The sequence below is a fragment of the Podarcis muralis genome, chromosome 14 (assembly GCF_964188315.1).
Source record: "Podarcis muralis chromosome 14, rPodMur119.hap1.1, whole genome shotgun sequence".
Classification (NCBI taxonomy): domain Eukaryota; kingdom Metazoa; phylum Chordata; class Lepidosauria; order Squamata; family Lacertidae; genus Podarcis; species Podarcis muralis.
The window spans coordinates 22203968-22224809 of NC_135668.1; the positions used below are offsets into that span (position 1 = coordinate 22203968).

At 43.7% G+C, this 20842-nt stretch overlaps 1 protein-coding gene across 7 annotated transcripts in view; it reads right to left on the bottom strand.

Moving 5' to 3' along the window:
- Window positions 1–20842, bottom strand: part of AKAP13 (A-kinase anchoring protein 13) — a 245561-nt gene that overhangs the window by 11023 nt on the left and 213696 nt on the right. For all 7 annotated transcript variants that reach the window (XM_077918966.1, XM_077918969.1, XM_077918967.1 and 4 more), the window contains 13 exons: window positions 18039–18204; window positions 15758–15825; window positions 14618–14681; window positions 14002–14137; window positions 12743–12852; window positions 9494–9640; window positions 8079–8329; window positions 6765–6890; window positions 6288–6405; window positions 5331–5579; window positions 3353–3429; window positions 1737–1918; window positions 70–152 (listed from right to left, as the gene is read on the bottom strand). In XM_077918966.1, coding sequence (XP_077775092.1) covers window positions 70–152; window positions 1737–1918; window positions 3353–3429; window positions 5331–5579; window positions 6288–6405; window positions 6765–6890; window positions 8079–8329; window positions 9494–9640; window positions 12743–12852; window positions 14002–14137; window positions 14618–14681; window positions 15758–15825; window positions 18039–18204 — 1777 coding nt within the window. The remainder of the gene's footprint in view (window positions 1–69; window positions 153–1736; window positions 1919–3352; window positions 3430–5330; window positions 5580–6287; window positions 6406–6764; window positions 6891–8078; window positions 8330–9493; window positions 9641–12742; window positions 12853–14001; window positions 14138–14617; window positions 14682–15757; window positions 15826–18038; window positions 18205–20842) is intronic.

The following is a 20842-nucleotide window of genomic DNA, read 5'->3' on the forward strand; positions in this document are numbered from 1 at the left end:
TTCCCCAGCTCTCCACATTTATGGCATGTTTTAGGCAAATGTTTTGGCCGCAGCTTCTGTTGTTTTTACCTTTCAGTTCCCGGGCTTTGGTGTCAAGCACCCGCTTTTCCTCCTCCGATTCACTAGGGATGCCTTCATCTTCTTCCTTATCCCTGCAGGGAGAGCCAAAACAGAGTAGAACACGGCAGGAAAAACATCAACATCTCTGCATCTTTTTTGAAACCCCTGAAGTGCTCATTTGGGATGTCAGTGGGAAGCAAATGTTTTAGGAGGGAAGGAAAAGGCTTTCATTCTTTGCAGAGGCGACAAGATTTCTGGCAGGGCTTAGAATGCCTGGACTTGAATATAAGCAAACTTTTAACAAACATTACAGTAAGTCGGCCAGTAGGTGGCCAATTTTGCCTACTGATGTCCAGCATTGGGAAATTTTGCATCGGATGGATTTGTAACTTGCATTATTTAGTAATTTGTTTATTTTGTTGCTATTTGTACTGAATTCTCATCTGGCGGTACATCTTTTCCTGGTTTATTTAAGTTTACAGTAAGACACTATCAGTCATATTTAGTTTTATGCTCATTTAAAGTCGTATATAGACACGATACTCAGCTGTATGTACAGATGCTACTTATTTATATAACAATTCAGTTTTAGCAGCCTGCGGCTAAAAAAGCAAAGTGGTTGATTGATGATTAAACTGCAGAAATGCAGTGGATTAGCGTATCTTAGAATTGCTTTTGTATACCTCATTAACTTTAACAACGATGTCAACACAGCTCAGTTACACATAGACCTTTTTCCAACAAAGGGATCTGTGTCTTTTGCATGCCTGCTTACTATATAGTCCTGTTTAATAGTTTACAACAACAATCAGCATGTAGAATGCTTGAGCTGGCCAGAAATTTTGGAACTCCTCCCTTTTATTCAATGTGATGCAAGGACACCGAGCTTATGAACACAGGAAGAGCTGCCTTATAACTGAATCAGGCCGTTCGTCCATCTAGCTCAGTAAGGTTAAAACCCCTGGACAGTTAAGTCCAGTCAAAGGCAACTATGGGGTTGTGGCTCTCATCTCGCTTTCAGGTCAAGGGAGCTGATGTTTGTCCAAAGACAGCTTTCCAGGTCATGTGGCCAGCATGACTATAAACTGCTTCTGCCGCAACGGGACATCATGACGGAAGGCAGAGTGCACAGAAAAGCCATTTACCCTCCCACAGCAGTGATACCTATTTATCTACTTGCACTGGCATGCTTTCAAACTGCTAGGTTGGCAGAAGCTGGAACAGAGCAACAGGAGCTCACTCCGTCGTGGGGATTCGAACCGCCGACCTTCCGATCAGCAAGCGTAAGAGGCTCAGTGGTTTAGTCCACAGCGCCACCTGCATCCCTTGTCTAGCTCAGTACCCTCACTACCCTGTCTGGAAAGTTGCTCTCCAGGGTTTCAAACAGAGGTCTGCCCCAGCGCTAGCTGGAGATGCTGCGGAAGGCATGCAAAGCAGATGCTCTACCAGATCTATGGTCCTTCCATTCAACATGGCACCACAACACCATTAAAAATGGACATGTGGGTCCTTGACCTGCACATCCTAAGAGCATTCAAATACTAGAGCAATGCTCCAGGGCAGCCTCCACCTTGATGCCACCCTGCCACAGAGACACAGCCAATCCTAAACTTGATTGCAATTGCATTCCACACACAATGCCCATGCATTCTGCAGACCAACCACCAGCTGCTTACATAGTATTCATGGTGTCCTGGATGCTTTGTATCCAGCTGTTGCGCTCTTCCTTTGAGCTGGCGCGAACTTCCACCATTTCTGGGTCCTTCCCTCCCATGCTGATAAGGAACAAGCCCTTCTCCTCATGGGCTACTTCTCGGACAATCAGCTTCTTCAGAGATATCACTGTGGATTTTTGATCCTTTTGGGAAGAAGAGAGGAAAACAAATCAATCAGCTTTCAATCTGATGCAGCCTGACAGGCCTACTTTTCTATCTTAACCACTACAAGCCCTAACCAATGGATTATTTAATACATATCCCCCTCTAAAGTACTTCAGTTTAAACACACACACACAGGTGCAGGGAGTTTCTCAAGCCTGCAGCCAATCTTTTGTTTTTGTTTTATTAAAGATTTTCTTGTTTTACAGAAGTATGTGTAATGTGTCTCGTATTTTTTCCATGTAACATTTTTACAAATCAGTTTCATTACCTGCAGCCAATCTTAGATGCTGTGGCGAATGAGAGCAAGCGACTTCCTAAAGCATTTCAGTAGGTTTTAATGGTAGGGAGAATTTGGACTAGGAAAACATCTTGGCTCAACTCTTCACTACTGATCTGATTTGTCCAACACAAGTCCACCTACTATATAATGAAGCTGCCCTAAATCAGAGCCTAAATGGGGCTCTAGATGTTGGTTTAGATTGGATTCATTGTACAGCTGATGAGGAGAACCAGTGGCCCTTCAGAAGTTCCTGGAGTCCAGTTCTCAGCATCTTTGGCCACCGGTCACGCTGGTTGCGGCTAATGGAAATTGGAGCCCAACAACATCTGGGGAGCCACAGATGCCCCATTCGTGTTGCAGAGAGTCCGGAAACTGACTCTCTTAAGCTGTGTGTTGCTTCCTGACAGTATATTTCCTTACTTATACCAACACAGGAACATCATCACAGATTGCCAAATACGTTTCTGCGTCTCTGCAAAGGGCAGGACTGAATGGGAAAGGAGAACAATAAACTTTTGAAATGCACAGTTAGGTAACCACTACTGCATGTTATGGCCTTGAGGTCAGCTAATGCAATGAAGACTTCTGGGGAACTTAATCGCTTGCTGCAATCTTGTGGCATTTTGGTTGGTTCTAATAAAGACATTGCTCCACTGGGCATTTTGGAGGTCCCCCCCCCTTAAAGATCAAAAGCACCATTGCATTTTATAGGTTTTTGAAAAGATTTTTAAAAACCAGCTTTTTAAATCCCATTTTGTAATTTCATTCTGTACAGTCCTGCTGTTTTAATGTGCTGCTTTATTCCTGCTATTTCTTGCTCTTTTAATAACGGTGAGCTTTGCCCAGAAGGGAGCAAGTGCTTTAATAAAATAATAGTAATAAATTTGAAAGATGCTAAGGAAAATGTACACAGAGAAAATAGGAGCCAGGAATTTTTTGCCCCCAAACAAATATATTCAGAGGCTGTGTGCCTTTCCTTAAAAATGGTAAAAAGGAGTGAAAGGAGCAGATAATTTTAAAAACAAACAAAAACTAAATACAAGAATCTTCTTTGATTCAGTAACTCATTTTTTAGCCAAATGTATATTTATCATAATTATTATTATTGATTAGAAAGTACTAAAGACCTTACCAGAGATGCAAACACATATTTCTGGTCCTTTTCCTGAAGAAATATCAGAACATCTGAGAGGAGAACAGCCTGGACTTCTGGCAAAGAAAAACACAACAGACCATGTAAAAACACACAAACACTTGCTCATTTCTAAACCTCAAGAGACCTGGAAGTTTAGGGAAGAGGTGGCTAAGTGGGCAGGAGAGCGCAAATGCTCCTTATTCACAATCAATGCTTTTGTCCTAAGAGGAAAAGGTGTTAAAACGCTGTTTTTCTAAGGAGTGGTTTTTGCTGCGTATAACTCTCATTGGCTGCAGGCAGCTCTCCATCCACCCACCACAACCATCAGTATCAAAAGACCAAAGTGTCAGGTCAAGGGGAGTTTTTCCAAAAGTAGTGGCCACAAGCAGCAAGTTTCTTCCACAAGGTGCAGCAATGGCAGTGTTTGCAGCTCATCATTTCACTGTACATGAAGTATTTCTGGAATACTAGTTTCTGGAAACTAAAGGAGAATTCTCCTTGACACATGGCAGGATGCTTACAGGACAACCAATATGCTCCAGGGTGAGAGTTCACCCAGAAGGAGAGTTTAACCATCTCCCCCAGACTAAGGTTACCAGATGTCCTCGTTTCCCAGGGACAGTCCCCGGATTTACAAATCAGTCCCCATACAAAATCCATTGAAGTTGAAAAGTGTCCCTGGATTCATTGGAAAAAAATCTGGTAACCTTACCCCAGACTGAAGGTGGCACATCCTGGAGCAACTTAGAAGGCAATGGCAAACTTGGTTTCCACAGCCCCCCGGGCTAAACACTATTCCAGCTGAATCACGCTGTACAAGAAGCAATTAATTCTTTAGGATCCACCACTGCTATTCAGATAGTTTCCCAGGTACAGTGGTGCCCCGCAAGACGAATGCCTCGCAAGACGAAAAACTCGCTAGACGAAAGGGTTTTCCGTTTTTTGAGTCGTTCCGTAAGACGAATTTCCCTATGGGCTTGCTTCGCAAGACGAAACGTCTTGCTAGTTCTTGCGAGTTTGTTTCCTTTTTCTTAAAGCCGCTAAGCCGTTAATAGCCACTAAGCCGCTAATAGCCGTGCTTCGCAAGACGAAAAAACCGCAAGACGAAGAGACTCGCGGAACAGATTAATTTCGTCTTGCGAGGCACCACTGTACCATATAACAAGTGTCCAGCAAGTATGATGTACCACCTGGGTCTGTGTGCTGGACGTGACATGCATCAGAAGCATCACATGGCTGTGCAGGAAAAAAATATCCCTACAGGTAGCACTGGGAGTGACTCACTTCTGAAATCCTGGAGAGGCCACTGCCAGTCAGAGTAGATAATACTGAGCTAGATGGGCCGATGGTTTGACTTGGTATAAGGCAGCTTACTATGCAGGGGTGGGGAAAACTGTGGCCCTCCAAATACTGGGGGGCTCCGACTCCCATCAACCCCATCTAATAGGGGCAATAGTCAGGGATGACAAGAGCCGGGGTCCAGCAACACCTGGGGGGTTAACTCTGCATGAAGGTCATCCCCCAAGGCCCTGTTGGTGGGCAGCTACACAGGATGGGAGCTTTGCAGCAGTGACATCCAAAGTCCCACCCTAGAGAGATTCACCTTGCTTCATCTTGGCTGGGGTTTGGAGAGCACATTAAAGCATTGCAGTTGCAAAAGGCTTATGGGGGTTCACTGCTAAGTGAATGGTTGCTGCTGCTGCCGTCTTATGCCAATATTGCTGGCTTTATTGGCTGTTATTATGGTCCTGATTTTTCTCTCTCTTTACAACACAACAGTTTTAAAGTACTGTAGGCCTTTGGAAATCCACTGGGGAAAATGCAGGGCGCACATTTTTAAATAAGCAGCTGTGCTTAAGCAGTCTAGGAATTTAAAAGACTGTCCCAATGTGGACACCGTGGAGGGTCCAACAAATTACACCTTTATCCAATATACAGGGACAGGAAGGAAATACAGACGGCAGGACTCACTTACCTTTCAGTTTGCTGGCTGCATTTCTCAGGGAGATGGGCCCGTCCCGGACAAACTTCCTGCGCCGCAGGTCCTCTCTGGCGAACATCTGCCCGCTCTTCATTCTCATGATAGACTTGCTGTCCGTCCGGGTGTAGATTTCATTGAGGCGCATCTTCTTCTCGTAGTTGCTGACTTTGCTGTTCACAGCAGTGATTACTTCCTTCACCAGGTTTAGGGACAGCACCAAATCTTGATGTTCTTCGTCGTTTTCTTAAAACACAAGGAGACCCACCTTTCAGTTCTCGCTTAATTCTTTTCGCCCAGCTCTTGAGCTTTAGCTAACTTCTTTTACGTTCCCTTTCCCTGACCCTCCCAGCTATTTGCTGAGCACACATTTGACAGTGACACTTAGATCTCTCTCAATTCGTGTAGAGTTGAGGTGGGGAACCTTGGGGCTTGGGGTCGAATGGAGCCCTCCAACCCTCTCTGGCCTTCAAACTCTCCCCTGGCTAAACCCTTTAGCTGGCCCTTCTTCACACCTAGAGTGTTTTTTGGCTCTTGCGTGCCTTGCTTGTAGGGGTGTGGAGAGACAAGCTAACTGTATGGAGGTAAAATTAGCATCGTGATACAGTACAAGTGCCAAAACAGGGATCATTGCCAGAAGCGGCATGAAGAATCAGCAGACCCACACAAACCTACACTTGTGCAATTGAACTAAACAGAAACAACTTAGAAGAATGAGGGTTTCAGAAGCCGCAGGACCATTTCCATGAAATGGAGGCTGCTGTAGAGACAGCTTTCTTTCACCTAGAATATATCCTAAGACAACAGTCTCTCAGCAAGCAAGCACAAAGGGATGCTAAAAGGTTTTGCAATGGGTGCTTTCTATGCCACAAGCCCAGTTATAAAATGCCAAAGTTTCTGAGGTCCATATCGCCATTTGCTCACCAAGGTGGAAAATGGCAGTTTTTCTCCTACCTTTGGTATGCTGCAGTATTCTTTGTAGCAGCACAGGATATTTGGTGATCCTCTGTGTTACTAGCAAGATGCACTCAGGAATGCCCAGACGCCTCACCACAGAGCTGCTCATCTTTTTCTAGAGAAAGATGAATGAAATGAGAGATAAAGGGTACACTCCTCACCATTAGCCTGCTGCTGCTGCTGCTGCTGCTGCTGCTACTACTGAGCAGTTATTCCTTGCAAACTATCCCTACCTCACCCCACTTTGATCACACACACATATTCTGCCTAGAAACTGAATACTAGAAGCCCAGGGTTAAATATCTGGAGGGCCACAGGCTCCCTATCCTTGCAATATGTGGTTGACTTTGGTGAAAGAATCTGGATTTTTAAGGAGGAAGCACAATATACAAGAAACTTCACCTGCATGGCTTCTTCCCCCTATTCCCTACCCCACCTCTATACAAGAGAACATTTGCAAAACACCGGTGTTACCTTGATGAATGCTTGAAACCGTTTCTCCTTGGAATGAAGGTCTTTAAAGTAATTCACCGCCTCATTGTGGTGCCCACAGAACTTGCCGTAGGTTTTCTTCATTTTCTCAGCGTTCTCCCCAGAAAACTGCCAGAAGTTAAAACATATGTTAAGAGTTCACCAGCGGTCTCCCCAAGTGGGTAAGGCAACCTAATCATCAGCCACTCGCTCAGTTGAGACATCACAGCAGACCATGGTTTGTGCTAAACGTCCTAGCACTTTTTGTGGGAAAATGAAAGTGGTGGCACTCACGGTGGTATTAATGCTTTTATTCATTTATAGTTGTTTACTTATGTCCCACTTTTCACCATCTTATGTCTCAGAGTGTCTTACAACTATAAAAATCCCATAAATTAAGCCTTAGAAATTTAATCTCTTGGAAATTTAAAGGAAGAACATCCATGATGCAAAAGCCTTCCGAAATAAAATGGTTATAACCAGACACCTGGAACTTAGCAGGGACAGGGCCTGTCTGACTTCTAGAGGGAGGAAGTTTGACAGAACTGGGCCCACAGCACTGAATGCATCACTTCTTATTGATGCAAAGCTGTGTTTCTGATCCATGGGAGACCACTAATAGTGCCCCTCCCCCCCGATGATGTCAGTGATCAACTTGGGACACTTTTGCATAATATTAAGGGTTACAGTTTTGTTTTTTAAAGTCCCTTTTACACATTTAGGGTCATAACTGGACCTCAGAGAGCTATGAATTATGCAATCTGACTTCCCTGAGGTTGTGCCCCTTCTTCAGTAAACATGTCGTTCCTTCTGTTGTGCTTCAGTTCTGCTCCCATTGTGGTTTTGCTGCTGCGTGTTTTTCCATTGGATTCACTAAAAGAGCTATCTGACTCCAATCAAGTGAATGTTTAAAATAATCTCAAAATAAATAATGTAAGTGTCAATCATTATGCATCACTGTACAGCATCATTTGGAGCGCTCCACAGAGATGTTGCAAGGAATCGAATAGGTCTGCTTACAAAAGCAAATACTGCCTTTGACTTCACTAGAACGGCTGGATCCTGCCTCAATCCTGAGCAGGATTTGCAGCGACGTGGGGACTTTAGGACCTGATATAGCTATTTGCTCCTGCTCACACCTGGCAGAATAAATTGTGCAAAACAGACACTTAATTTGCTAACAGAGGCTGCAGAATTCTGCCATTCCTCACGCAGAATCATGGCTTTCAGTTTGCTGCATGTGCAACCCAGATTAGGCGGACTGAAACACAGGCTCTGTGCCCTGCGCTGCCCTCAGATACACTTCCCAGTGCTTACTTGGTTCACAAGGATGTCCCCTATCCTCTTGATGACAAAATTCTTCTCGCTTCTGTCCGCCAGCGACTCCTTCTTCCTCTCCAGAATCCGCTGGAAGAACTGGGTGTGGATGTTCAGCAGGTCGTCCAGGCAAGGGAAGACTTTTTCCACCATCTGCTGCTCATACTGCAATTCCTGCAGCATTCCTCTGCTGTACACGTCGCTCATGATCTTCAAGGTGCGGACGTGGTGCATTTCCGTCTGCATCAGTTCTGAAGAAGAACAGAGAGGGGTGAAGGCAAGACAGACACAGGGGATGTTAGCAGAGAAGGGCCCGGAAAAGCAGAGAAAAGCCACAAAATGTAGCACTGGCCATTACAAGCATGGGGCCACAGTCCCCTCTAGGCAAGTTTCCAGTGGCCACATGACAGCAATGGGCCAGAAGCAAAAGAGCAACTCATGCTAATTTCAGTGGGGTAGCGTGGGGGGTGCAGGGGGGGCCGGCCGCACCGGGCGCAACATCTGGGGGTTAGGGTTAGGGGGCGCAAATCCACGGGTTAGGGGGCGCAAATTACTTGCCTTGCCACGGATGCTGACAACCCACGCTACGCCACTGGCTAATTTTGCTTTTATATAGTAAGCTGGTTAACTACACACCAAGGATAGCCAAGGTGCTGCCCTCCAGATGTTGTCCAACCACAACTCCCATCATTCCTGACCACTGGCCATGCTGGCCGGGGCTGATGGGAGTTGTAGTCTAGAAACGTTCAAATGGCATCACATTGGTATCCCCTCTATAATATACCTTTTTCTACCCTCCATCCAAACAAGCATGAAGAATCATCTGAGTTTAAGAGCTCATGCAACATAGGCGAAAATACTCAAAGGCATTGCAAAGCAGGACTAGTTAGGAGTGTGTCCACAGAGTGCAAAGATTCCTGAAGGCCAGATAAAAAAAGGCTTGGAGGGCCACATCTGCCTCTATAGCTAGAGGTTCCCCATCCCTGGGTCACAGAACTTGGCTCTCGAAGCATCTCAGCTCTGGTTTAGTAACTGAGGACGTTCCTATACTTGAAATCAGAACTTTCTTGAGGCAGACAATATAAAAGGCAACAAGAATCTACAAAGAATACACACATCAAACAGTAGCAACGTGATAAAACAGGACAACAAAACAAACAACAGAATCTTAAAAGGATGAATTCTAGAAGAAAAAGAAAACACCGAGGGAGAGAATGCCTTCTGAAATAATGAATGAGATTGGGGGAAAGGGGCTTCAGTCGTCTCTATACCACCTTATCCCTTCCTGGGATTAGCAGAAGAAATAAATGTAAAAAAGAGAAATCACACACTTTTGCTATTGTACAAAGGTTGCAGAATCTTGTCTCTGTGCTTGCAGAATTTTGATTGTCTTAGCATTAAATTGTGACGCTCACCATAAATGACATCTTGCCGCTTCACAACATCCTTCTTTTGTTGCCGGAGAAACTTGGTGTCTACGACTTGACTCCAGGACTGGGCTTCCAGCTGCTTTGAGTCTGTTTCGAAATCTCCCATGAGCTGGCCTTCATTCATATCTGCACCTGGGTAGTGGAGAGAGGAAATCTGAATGACAAATGCTCCTAGTATTTTTATCCCCAAGTTTGCTGAGCTGCAGGGTTGATGCTTTTAACAATACATGTGCTACAAAATTTAGTATTAGCGTCTCATCAGATGATGACCCAAATTTAGGATCACCTGTCCAGGAAGCCTAAGGACCGCAGAATTCATAGAACCTCCTTGAAGACATGTCAGAATCTGAGTTAGCGGATCCTGAACTTTGGAAGAGCAACTCAGACCTTTTGGGTGGGGAGCTTCAGACAATCAAATCCTGGCTTAATAAGCCAGGATGTGCTTGACCCTCTGTGCTTCCTCATACAGCCCCTTCGCGCAAGAGAGGAAGCTGGAAACTATGGTTCAAGGATTCAAAAAAACCCACACAAAAACCAAGAGCTGGAAGCCAGCTTTAGATCACAGCTTCATAAGCCAGTTCACACATAAAGGAAAAGTGCAGCTCCCTAATTTGCTTCCCCACTTCCATGAACAGGAGAGCCAAGTGGGAGCAAAGGGGTAACATGGGTGCACAGAGCTCACGAATATTCTGGATTACTGAGCCAGGATTTGAGCACATGAACCTGTTCCACCCACCACCCAGAAGCGGTTCAGCACAATGAAAATGTACTAGATTGGTTCTGCCAGTGCTTTCGCCTCACTCTTCTCAACACCTTGTCCTGCTCTCTCCTAGTAAGTAACAGAGACCCATCTGCAAGGAAGCTAGCACTGAAGCTCTATCCTCTCCACCCCAGCAAGTTCTTTCTGCCGGTGGCTTGCTTATCTTCCACTGGGGAAGACAAGAGCACCACCGAGGCCATTCCAATGCGCCACTTACAATTTAGTGCACTTTAGTTCAAGAGGCAAGGCTTTGGGAGGCATCAGGCCCTGCCTAGGGATGCAAGGATTCAACCGAGGACTTAGCAGAGTCAGCAAGCATTTTGCGACTTCCCTGGGAACTCTCCCGGTAGAGTCCAGGCCTCTATTGGGTCTCCAAAATCTGCACTCAGCCTCTTCAGCTGAACTGCTCCTACTGAAGCTTACTCTCCTTCAGCTTTACACCCCAGGGGCTTGGAAGTTGACCAAACAAGGAGAGCTACAGCCATTATTTGCATTTATGTGTTACCAATATGGGAAACATGATTATGTGAATTGGACTGGAGAAGTAACTAGTAGAGATGAACAGAGGAAGGAAGGGTGGTGCATTTTACAGGGCAAAGGGAACCTCCCCAAGCAATAATTTTGGGGGAAGGGTCTTTTTTATCCCATTCTGAGTGCAGGCAAGAAGGAATACCCTCAGTGTGGTTTGAGTTCATGATGCTGTTGCACAGTAAAATCTGACTGGCTAAAGGTCGCTTTGATGTCTTTATCACATTACTGAGCGTTGAGATGATCGTTTGTAGAACCATTAAACTCCATTCGGGTAACCGTGTAATTCTTTTACCCCCCCTTTTGTTTTTCAAAAGTCTTCCATAAGTTACTTGGTAGTTAATGCTTAGTAAATCCGCAATTACAGTGTATATCTCCAAGAGCGAACCATTTATGTAATGACATGTAATTGCATTGTAATTAAGGTGCAATTTATCCGCCTTTGTTTACTCTGGTGAAATTAACAGAATGGTTGAAAGGGGCTCTGCGAAGCCTGCAAATTCGAGCTATGAAAGCAATTAACAGATGAGGCTGGAGCCGAGGATTATCCAGCATAGCAGCACATCGCGCAGCGAGAGCGAGCAGGAAACTGCTTACTTGTCCTCTGAATACAATTTTAGAAAAAAATTATCTGCTACCAAAGCAGCCACTGCTCACTGCTGCTTGAAAGGACACCATTCTGTGTGTCTTAGCTGTGCCTAGATAAAATGAATTAACGGATGGGCTATGTCCTGGCGCACAAAGAAATTGGGTTTCCAGGTCCAAAACAACCTACTCAGACATTGAACAGAAAAAGTAATCATTTGATTTGGGAACTATGAAAAGATAGCAGGCCACATAGTGGCAGCAGTCACATACTAACCCAAACCACGTGTGATCTCCCAAGGAGGAGATTGTAGCCACTCTTCTCCCTCATCCTTTTAGCTTAGTAAGTTGCAGCAACTAAACCAAAGTTTAGTTTAGCACACTTTTCAAAACTGGGATTGTGGTTAAGATCTCTCCCCCTTATCCACAATCTGGAGTGAAGGTTTGGTTTATGATTTTTAGGCTGTGGTTAAGAAGGAAAATGCTAAACCATGATCCTGGGCTCAGGTGACTTAGTACCGTATTCACTCGAGTCTAATGAGCCATCAAATCTAACGCACACCTCAGTTTTCAGAACCTTGAAACAAAATAAAAAAAGTATTTGCTGGTGAATGTAAATGTGCCATCGAATCTAATGTGCACCTTAATTTTATCTATGTAATTTGGCAAAACAACAACAACAACGGTGAGCGTTAGATTTGAGTAAATACGGTAAATCAAACCTTGGCTTAGCTGCCTTGCTGTGATAACAAAAACCAGGAAGGAGCAAAGTGGGTGCAATACCTCTCCAGGAAAAAACACTGGATCACCATGACATGCAAACCAGACCAGTATATAAGAGTGTGAGAATTGTGTTATAAAAATGAAACCCCTAATTGTAATTGCTAGCCGCAATTAAATTTGGAGCCTAGTTCTAACTGAGGCAATAATCTTGTGTCTAGGCTGTAGCACAGGAGTTTGGACCTCCGGATGCTATCTGGCTACAAAGCCCATCAGTCTTGATGAGCCTTGTCAGTCATCCCCCCAAAAAGCTCAACAACTCCAGTCCATTCTCCCACACCCTCGCTGGGAGTAGATCACAGTCTCTTGGGAGTTGGACGTGCCTGCAATAATATATTTGCACATAGTAAAACTAGTCCATCAGGAGGCAATCTACAATAGACCTAATCTGATTTGGTGGATGTTTTCAAGGACATTTTGTACACATAGGAAGCTTCAAACTATCACCACTTGCAGTTGAATCTTGCTTGCTGATTTCAGCCACTGTAAGAACAGAATGCTGGACTAGATGGGCTATTGGCCTGATCCAGCAGGCTCTTCTTATGATCACTACTTGAGCCTGTTTTACTGCTGCCACTTACCTTCATCTGTTAATGACTCCATGGATTCGTTCACCCGGCTTATTTTATTCAAGGAGTCCGTTGACTGGGAGAGGAACTTCCATGAAAGTATGTTTTCATCATTCCCAACTCTGGAGGGACAAAGAGGCAGAAAAGAACAGGCCATTCAGAATTTTACCTTTGCTGGACAGCTGACTCAGGAAACCTGGGTCTCCACTGAGGAATGCAGGGAGGGTGCGATATGAGATGGGGAAGGGGCAGCTGCCTGCATCTTCTCCCCTGCAACCCCCATTCCTCCAATAGCATTCCTACCTCTATCCATTGCTTGAAATCTCCAATTATTCAAACACATCGACTATTAACATCCTTCTGCCAGCAGGGGATAGCATATATGCCCAGATGTGGTTATGGTATCCAAAACCAGGGATGGGACACCTGTGATTCTGCAATTATTGCTGGACTGAAACTCCCAACTCCCATCGTCCCTGACCATTGACCATGCTAGCTAGGGCTGATGAGCATTGGATTCTAGTAAACCCTGGTGGAGGAGCACAGGTTCCCCATCCATACTTTAAATCATCTCACCATACGAAGGTGTGAACCTCCACTCAACACACCAGGTTGTCTTACAAGGGTGAGGAACCTTTTTGGCTTGGTGGGCTGGATTGTTATCTGTCCCCATCCTCATGGGCCAACGCTGACAGGTGGGCAGGGCAAACCTCCTGTTGATCACCTGACATTATGACACCCAGTGACTGATAACTGGGTTGTCCTACCCATCCTTTGCACAATGTTTGGGACCAGCAGCAGTAGAGGCTTTCTGCATGGGCCAGCAGCGCAACAAGAGTTCCCTCATGGGTGATTATTTTGTGTAGTCAATCCAGCCTACGTATAATGGAACGCAGAGACATATAACAGCAGGTAGACAGGGTTGGGCAGAAACAGCCAGAATGGAATCCGTGCTGGGCCAAACATGGCCCATAGCCTGTAGCTTCTCCACCCCAAAGTGAAACCACATACAGAGGAGTAAAACTACTGATTCATCTAGGCAGTCACTCTCCACTCTGATTCGCATCAGTTCTCCAGAGTTTCAGGCAGGGTTCTCTTGCAACCCTGCCACTTAAAATCCTTCCAATTGCAAAATAATAATAACCAGGAACTAAGCCTGGGATTTTCTTCACAGGCTCTTCCTTTGAACTGTGCCTCTATTCACTTTTCAACTCATCAAACCATGCACTTATTAGCGCCAAATGTACCTGCCCAGAAAGAATGACCCTTACCCAGCAATGTTCTGGATGGAGACACTTTTCGAAAGGGAAGGGTTATGCTGGGATCGCCTGCTATTGAACATGGAGGTCACGGTGTTCTCATCAGGGGCTAGAATCGCAGATCGAGGTCTCTCCTTTGGCTGAGAGGCTGCAAAGGGGGACATATTGTCACCATCTCTTTAGTTACAGTCAACAGGCCTGTGAGAATTTTATAGCAACTGACAATAACGTGAATAAAAATACACATCAGTACAAGTGAAAAACACAGAATTAAACAACACACACACACACACACGGCAATCACAAGTGGTATAAGAAGAACAAACATAGCTACAAAGCTTTGCAGCTGCCTTTTCAGCACAACGTTCAGAATTCATGCACCACCGAGGTAAGAAAAAAAAAATATATGCTGGAAAAGTCCTACTCAGAGTAGACCAGCTGAAATTAATGAGCCTATGTTAGTAATGTGACCAGCACTAGCTACCACCTTATATTCTGCTCATGATCTTAAAGCACATACAACCTCTTCTATGCCACAATTACAAAAAGAAAAGAAAAAAAAGCCCTGGTGCCAACTTTTGAGGTGCTGCCGCGAGAAGTAAAGAAGGAAGGGGGAAAAGGTACTCACGCTTATTTCTCATAATTACTGTAGGTAACGAGGAAGTATCATTGACTAGAAGGCCTCCTCCTTTCTGGAGATGGAAAGAATAAAGAGAACAAATGAATTGCTACTCTGCATTAGAAACAATTTGTTGAAGGAGCTTAAAACATACAAAGGCACCTCCACATTTACCCTTAAAACATGACACAGCCAACTTGTTAGTATTCTGAAGACTTTTGTTTCATTCCAGCAGACATTTTAACTGAATTCTGCTTCTATAGGTTAAGTGGATTTTTACTCTTTTGTACTGAACTTTTGAAAATTGCTTGAGAGGCCTCTGTAGTTAAGCGGTATATAAATCAACAGAATAAATATGCCCAACCATGGTTTGCTTTGTTCAAGCTAACCATGATGATGAACCAAAGTTTGTTCTCACATATGCAAGAACCAGGGCTAGAAACCAATATATGAACTGTCCCCAGTATGAACTGATACGGACCCTGAAATCCTCATCTCCATGTGCCCAGTCTATGGGAGGTCTGGAGAGCATGAAAACAAGAACAGGCATTTTCAATGGTGGCTCCCTGCTTGTGGAATGCTATTCCAGAGAGGCTCGCCTGGCGCTATCATTACATATTGTGGTTTTAACTTTCTGCATGTCTTAAATTATGGTTGTAAATCTCTTAGGGATTTGTAAACCACTTTGTAAAAAACAACCAAACAAACCTCAAAGTGGTTTACAATCAAGAAGTACAAAAAATTATCTACCTGTCTTTAGGTGACAGGCAAATACAATTTCTCCTAGACCTCTGACTTTTAATTATCTGCTGTCTTATTCAGGGAATGCGATGTTTAAGTCCTGCCTTTTCAAAATGGGAATGAGGTTTATATTTTTCTCTGTTTAAACTGGTTTTAATGCATGTTTGTTTATTCTTGTAGGTCACTTTGAGTTCCGCAGTAGAAAAAAAATACTGAATAAACAAACATTTTAAAAACAGCAGAAGACGTGAGATTTTGCAAGTCAGAGAAAACCTGCTCTTCTAAAAATCAGAGGTCTGTGCTCTGGACATCCTGGTCATATTACTACCATACGATTTCTAGGCACAAACAGAAAATTTTGGATAATTGTCTCTTTTTTTGCACAAAAGGAAACAAGACCATTCTTACCTTCATTTTGGTTTTGGCACAAGCAACCACGTTCTCCTTACAGTTTTTATGGACCAGAATACCACAACCTGTATAAAATGAAGGGCAGCAGCACATGTCAATATTTGCCTAGTTTCTCATGATGGTCTTCGGAGTTTAACAATTCAGACCTCCTTAGGTGCCCAGCAGCCATCGGGACAGCTAAAATTTGCTTTCTTTCATGTTAATTATTTATGCCACCAGAAAGAAAGACTGACTCCTCCTATCACCCTGCCACCAAATCTTCCAACTTTAAAATGCAGAAGAATGGGGAAATATCAAGTTCAGCAGGAAATGAGATGTAAAAGAAAGCCAATGGACCAACATCAAAGTAAATAGAGACATTCTCCATTTCCCCCTTCCCTTACTACTCAGATTTCCAGTAAAGGAACCCTTCGCAATTTGTAGGTACCTAAAACTCACTTCCCATTCCTTCCTCTGCAGAACTCACAAGGAGCACTGGTCTTGCTATACACACACCCTATGCCATCACACCTGGGCTTGCCATCATAGAGAATTTGTGATAAAACAGCTACAGCCAATCTGACTCCTGGGCAAGATGAGCACTTATGGGAGCTGTTATCTGTCCAAACTAGCTGCCTAACTAAGCTATGTTTTTCCATTTCCGCTCTGAGCTTCTTGGGGGAGAGAAATGTTATGTGCTGTCACAGAACATCAGAGTAAGTTGTCAACTCTTCCCATCACAAGTCCTACGGCGCTATGTTATGCATACAACACTTTGGGGGTGGGTGCGAAGAAAGCCGAGCTACTTTCGTTTCTCATAATCCTCGTCATCGGCACAGTCAATACTGGTTGGGCAACAGAAAAACGTCTAATCGGTTAACCTTTGCATTTTCACCTGAGTCAATAGCAACAGACCAGCAACTTCAGGTTCTCAGACAAGGAAATGCCCCCTTGGAGATAACGTGGCTCAGTTTTGACATTGCACACGTTAGGCGATTAGGCAAAGGAAAATACTGAATTGCGTCACAACCTGTGAGTCAGGTATAGATCCCCCAACCCAATGTCCGTTTAACAGATAGCTTTGTTTTATTTACTTATTTTGCTCAAAAGCCTCACTTGAACCCAAACCCATTTTGATTAAGGGCTCACAGCACATGCTGACTTTAAAAGCCCTGGCATAAGGGTCAGAATTCTTAGGTTTTAAAAGGGACTATACAAGGAATATTCTATTCCCCTTCTGAACACTTCCTCCCCCAGGAAACTAACTTGTTAGATGTAAGGCCATCATTTTATATCTGGAAATAATAATAATAATTTTGACCTGATTTTGGTGCTATGTTTCCTAGAATGAAAGGAGTAGGGGGTTTGTCTCTGGCTACTTCCGTACACAACAGTTCAGTATTCACCCGTATCACTAAACAGAATTTCACATTCTGAAAGGAATCACCTTTTGCCCAGTCATGTGAACGAACTAGTAAGCATATAAACTGAAGACCAGAACTACTAGATGTGTGAGAAGTGATTGAAAATGAATGCATTGCAGTCAAGAAGGTCATTAGAATAGGTATGCAAAATCAGAACAGGAAAGCAAGGATTTTCATGAATACTTCCTTATGAAAATGGTCCTGACTGCAAAACCGATTTTCGTTTTTTGCAATGATGTCATACACCAAGGGCAAAGGGTTTCAGCCCTACTGACACTTAACCATTCAAACACCTCCCGATTTCAACTTCGGGGGGGGGGGGAACACACACCAGGACTCTAACAAAGAACAGCACCCCCATTTTTATATCCACAACCTTGCAAGCCAAGACTGACTCAAGATCATCCATTAATTTGAACCCAGATTTCCCTGGTCTAAGTCCAACACTCTCTAACTCCGCCACAGCACACTGGATTTTTTTTAATGATTTTTTTTGGTCCTTGTTTCTTTGCTAGTGTTTACTTTGTACAACACTTAGCGCTGGGTGAAGACTGGATTCAAATCTCCCAAATCATCCATGGAGCTCAATGGGTCACCTTGCGGCCAGTCACCAACTCTCACCCTAACCTACATCACAAGGTTGTTGGGTGGATAACACGTAAAGGCAAGATATAAAATGAATAAATTTGGCTTGTTCCGGGTGTCCAAATTGGCCTTATTGTCGGAACCAATTTGGAGTCTATTAAATTGCTCTCTGGGACCAAAATGGCAGCCACTTTTGTTAATTTCACCATCACCCATCTACATTTTGATTGGAAAATAATGCTCCACACGTCTGTCCGCAATAGAACACAGGGCAGAAAAATGCCACTCACTTGCACAGGCAAAGGAGTCCTTGTTAAAAGGCTTCAAACAATGGCAACAATGGACAGGCCCCACTGTCGGAGTGGCACTGAAGAGGTGCCCATTTATCATCTTCTTGTCCTTTTCCTTGGAGTCTTTGTCCTTCTCTTTTGTTTTATCCTTATCTTTCTCTTTTTCCTAAAAGAAAGAAAAGAAAAGAAATGTGTGAGGATGGGAAACCCCAAAGACAATGAGCTCTTTGTTCTCTCTCTCTCTCTCTCTCTCTCTCTCTCTCTCTCTCTGTGTGTGTGTGTGTGTGTGTGTGTGTGTGTGTGTAAGACACTTTTCACCTGAGGGAAAACATATTTGGGAGCCATATCACTGGACACCACAGGTATTCTTACCTCCCATTCTGTCTCACACCAAGCTCAGTCCTGAGTCATTGGCTGTGGACACTCAGAATGAGGCACATCTGAATCAACCACATGACCAAGGCTGTAAGTATCTACCTTTGCAAGTGCCTGCGGACATTCACTCCTGTAAGATTTTCTACTATTGCACTTTTATTAATTTATGAATCACCTTTCTTTGCGTGTGTCAAGGCAATTTACAAATGTATCATAAAAACAGGTCAACTAGGTGGTGGTTGTTTTTAAGTACAAAAAAATAACAAGCTAGGTTTAAAAGCCACACAAAGCAAACATCTACGGGAGAGATATTTTCATCTAGCTGGAAAAGCCCGTTGAAAGAAAAATGTGTGCGCGTGTAATTAAATTTTTCAAACATTTTCACAATAACCTTCAAATCAAACAATTACATTATTTCACGAGTTGACTTCCCACTCTCACCTCCACTGTGCTTTTGTTCAAACCTTTTCTTCTGCATTTTATCTTTATCTACAACCAAAAATCCTCTATTACGATTATCTTGTCGTTTTTCTTCCACTTGCTTTTATCTCAAATCCCACTCGCAATTTCATCTGACTCTAATGCTTTTTTAAGTAGTCCACGAAAGACCTCCATTCCAAAGAAATATGTTTTTAATTGCTTCTGGAAAGCACAAATAGTGGGTGTCTATCACAGTGATAGCCACCAACTTGGATGTTTTTTTAAAAAACATGGAGATTAGATAAATTAATGCAGGATAAGGCTATATCAGTGGTTGTTTAGCCACAGGGCAATGGTCTACCTCCACTGTCAGAGGTAAGGCATTATTGCCTCTGAATACCTGTTGCCGACCATCAAAAGTGGGAAGAGTACTACTGGACTCAAGTCCTTCTTTTGAGTTTCCCATGGGTATCCAATTGGTTAGTATAAGAACAGGATGCTGGGATAGGTGGACCCAATTTGGTCTGATTCAGCAGTCTCCTTATTATGTTCTTATGACTGATGAACTCGGTCATATTTAGTATGAATCGGCAGATATTTATGGCACTTGTCAAGCCACAGACCTCTAATAGTCTATCGGAGGACAGAAGATGATTTGCAAGTCTGTTTAATTCTATCCGTTCCAAGCAGCTGCCCGAGCGGCAGCGACACAGTTAACTGCAGGAGGGAAGCTGAAAGCGTTGGCAGCGATAGCGGAACGGCTACAAAAATTATGGCAAGCCCTGCAGTCTTCAGGAGGAAAAGCTCTGAGCCCCCTGGATGACACATGCAAATCTTGGTAACTTGCTACGTAATTCTGCATCTCCATGTCTCTCTGAATTCAGTCCTAAGTGTCTCGAGGAGCACAGCACATACCTACAATTCTGACTGTAACCCCTGAGGGAAGTCTTATCAGCCCCATTTCAAGCACTACATTCCAAAGCGAGAATGCAAAGTTATACAGCTGTAGCTAGCAATCCTTCTTTCAACCAGGCCTGTCTGAAGCATCAATCCTTCTATAAACACACTTCCTCGGAAGTAAGCACCACTGAATTTTGTGGGACTTACTTTCAAGTAAACGTGAACATGGCTGGGCTGTTTGTCTGCTGTGGCTTCCATAGGTGTTTTATCCTGAGTCTAAGTTTGCTACCCTGATTCCAAGGATGCAATGACTTGGGAGAGTAGTGGAGGCTACTAAGCAAAGATGCTTTGACTGTGGCCTTAAACCTGGGGTGGCCTGCATAATGCCTCCAGATGTTGCTAGACAGCAACTCCCACCATCCCTGGCCATTAGAAAATATTATTATTATTATTATTATTATTATTATTATTATTATTATTATTTATTACTTATACCCCACCCATCTGGCTGGGTTTCTCTAGCCTCTCTGGGCAGCTCCCAACAGAATATTAAAAACACGATAAAACATTAAACATTAAAAACTTCCCTAAATTAGACCATGCTGGCTGGCTGATGGGAGCCTGTCAGTTTCCAGACTGCACCATGTTGGCTACCCTCGCTGAACACATTGCGCCAAGAGTTGCTAAAAACTACACTTGCTGTCAAGCCAGTTTCAATCCGAAACTTACTTCTTTTCTGAAACCACGGAACCTTTCATTAATATTGAACTCCTATCAATGATACAAATCGTGAATTTTAATCTGGGAGAGACATTGCTGGGTGAAAAACATAGCCCCCCCCCCCCAAATAAATAACTGGAACAAAGAACAACTACACTGGGCATTGCTGCTTTAAAATATTCAGTAGCATCTGGAACATTGAGGACTAGGAATTTACAACGTTGCCATTCTTAGGATTCAAATGAGATCCTTCAGTCTGCAAAAACAAGTTGGAGCAAAAGGAAAACACACTTTTACCCCACAAGTAACAGTGACGAGGAAGAAATTTTGCTCTTTTTTGCATCTGCCTTTCGCACACCTTGTGTCCCTGCCCCCCCACAACATGATCT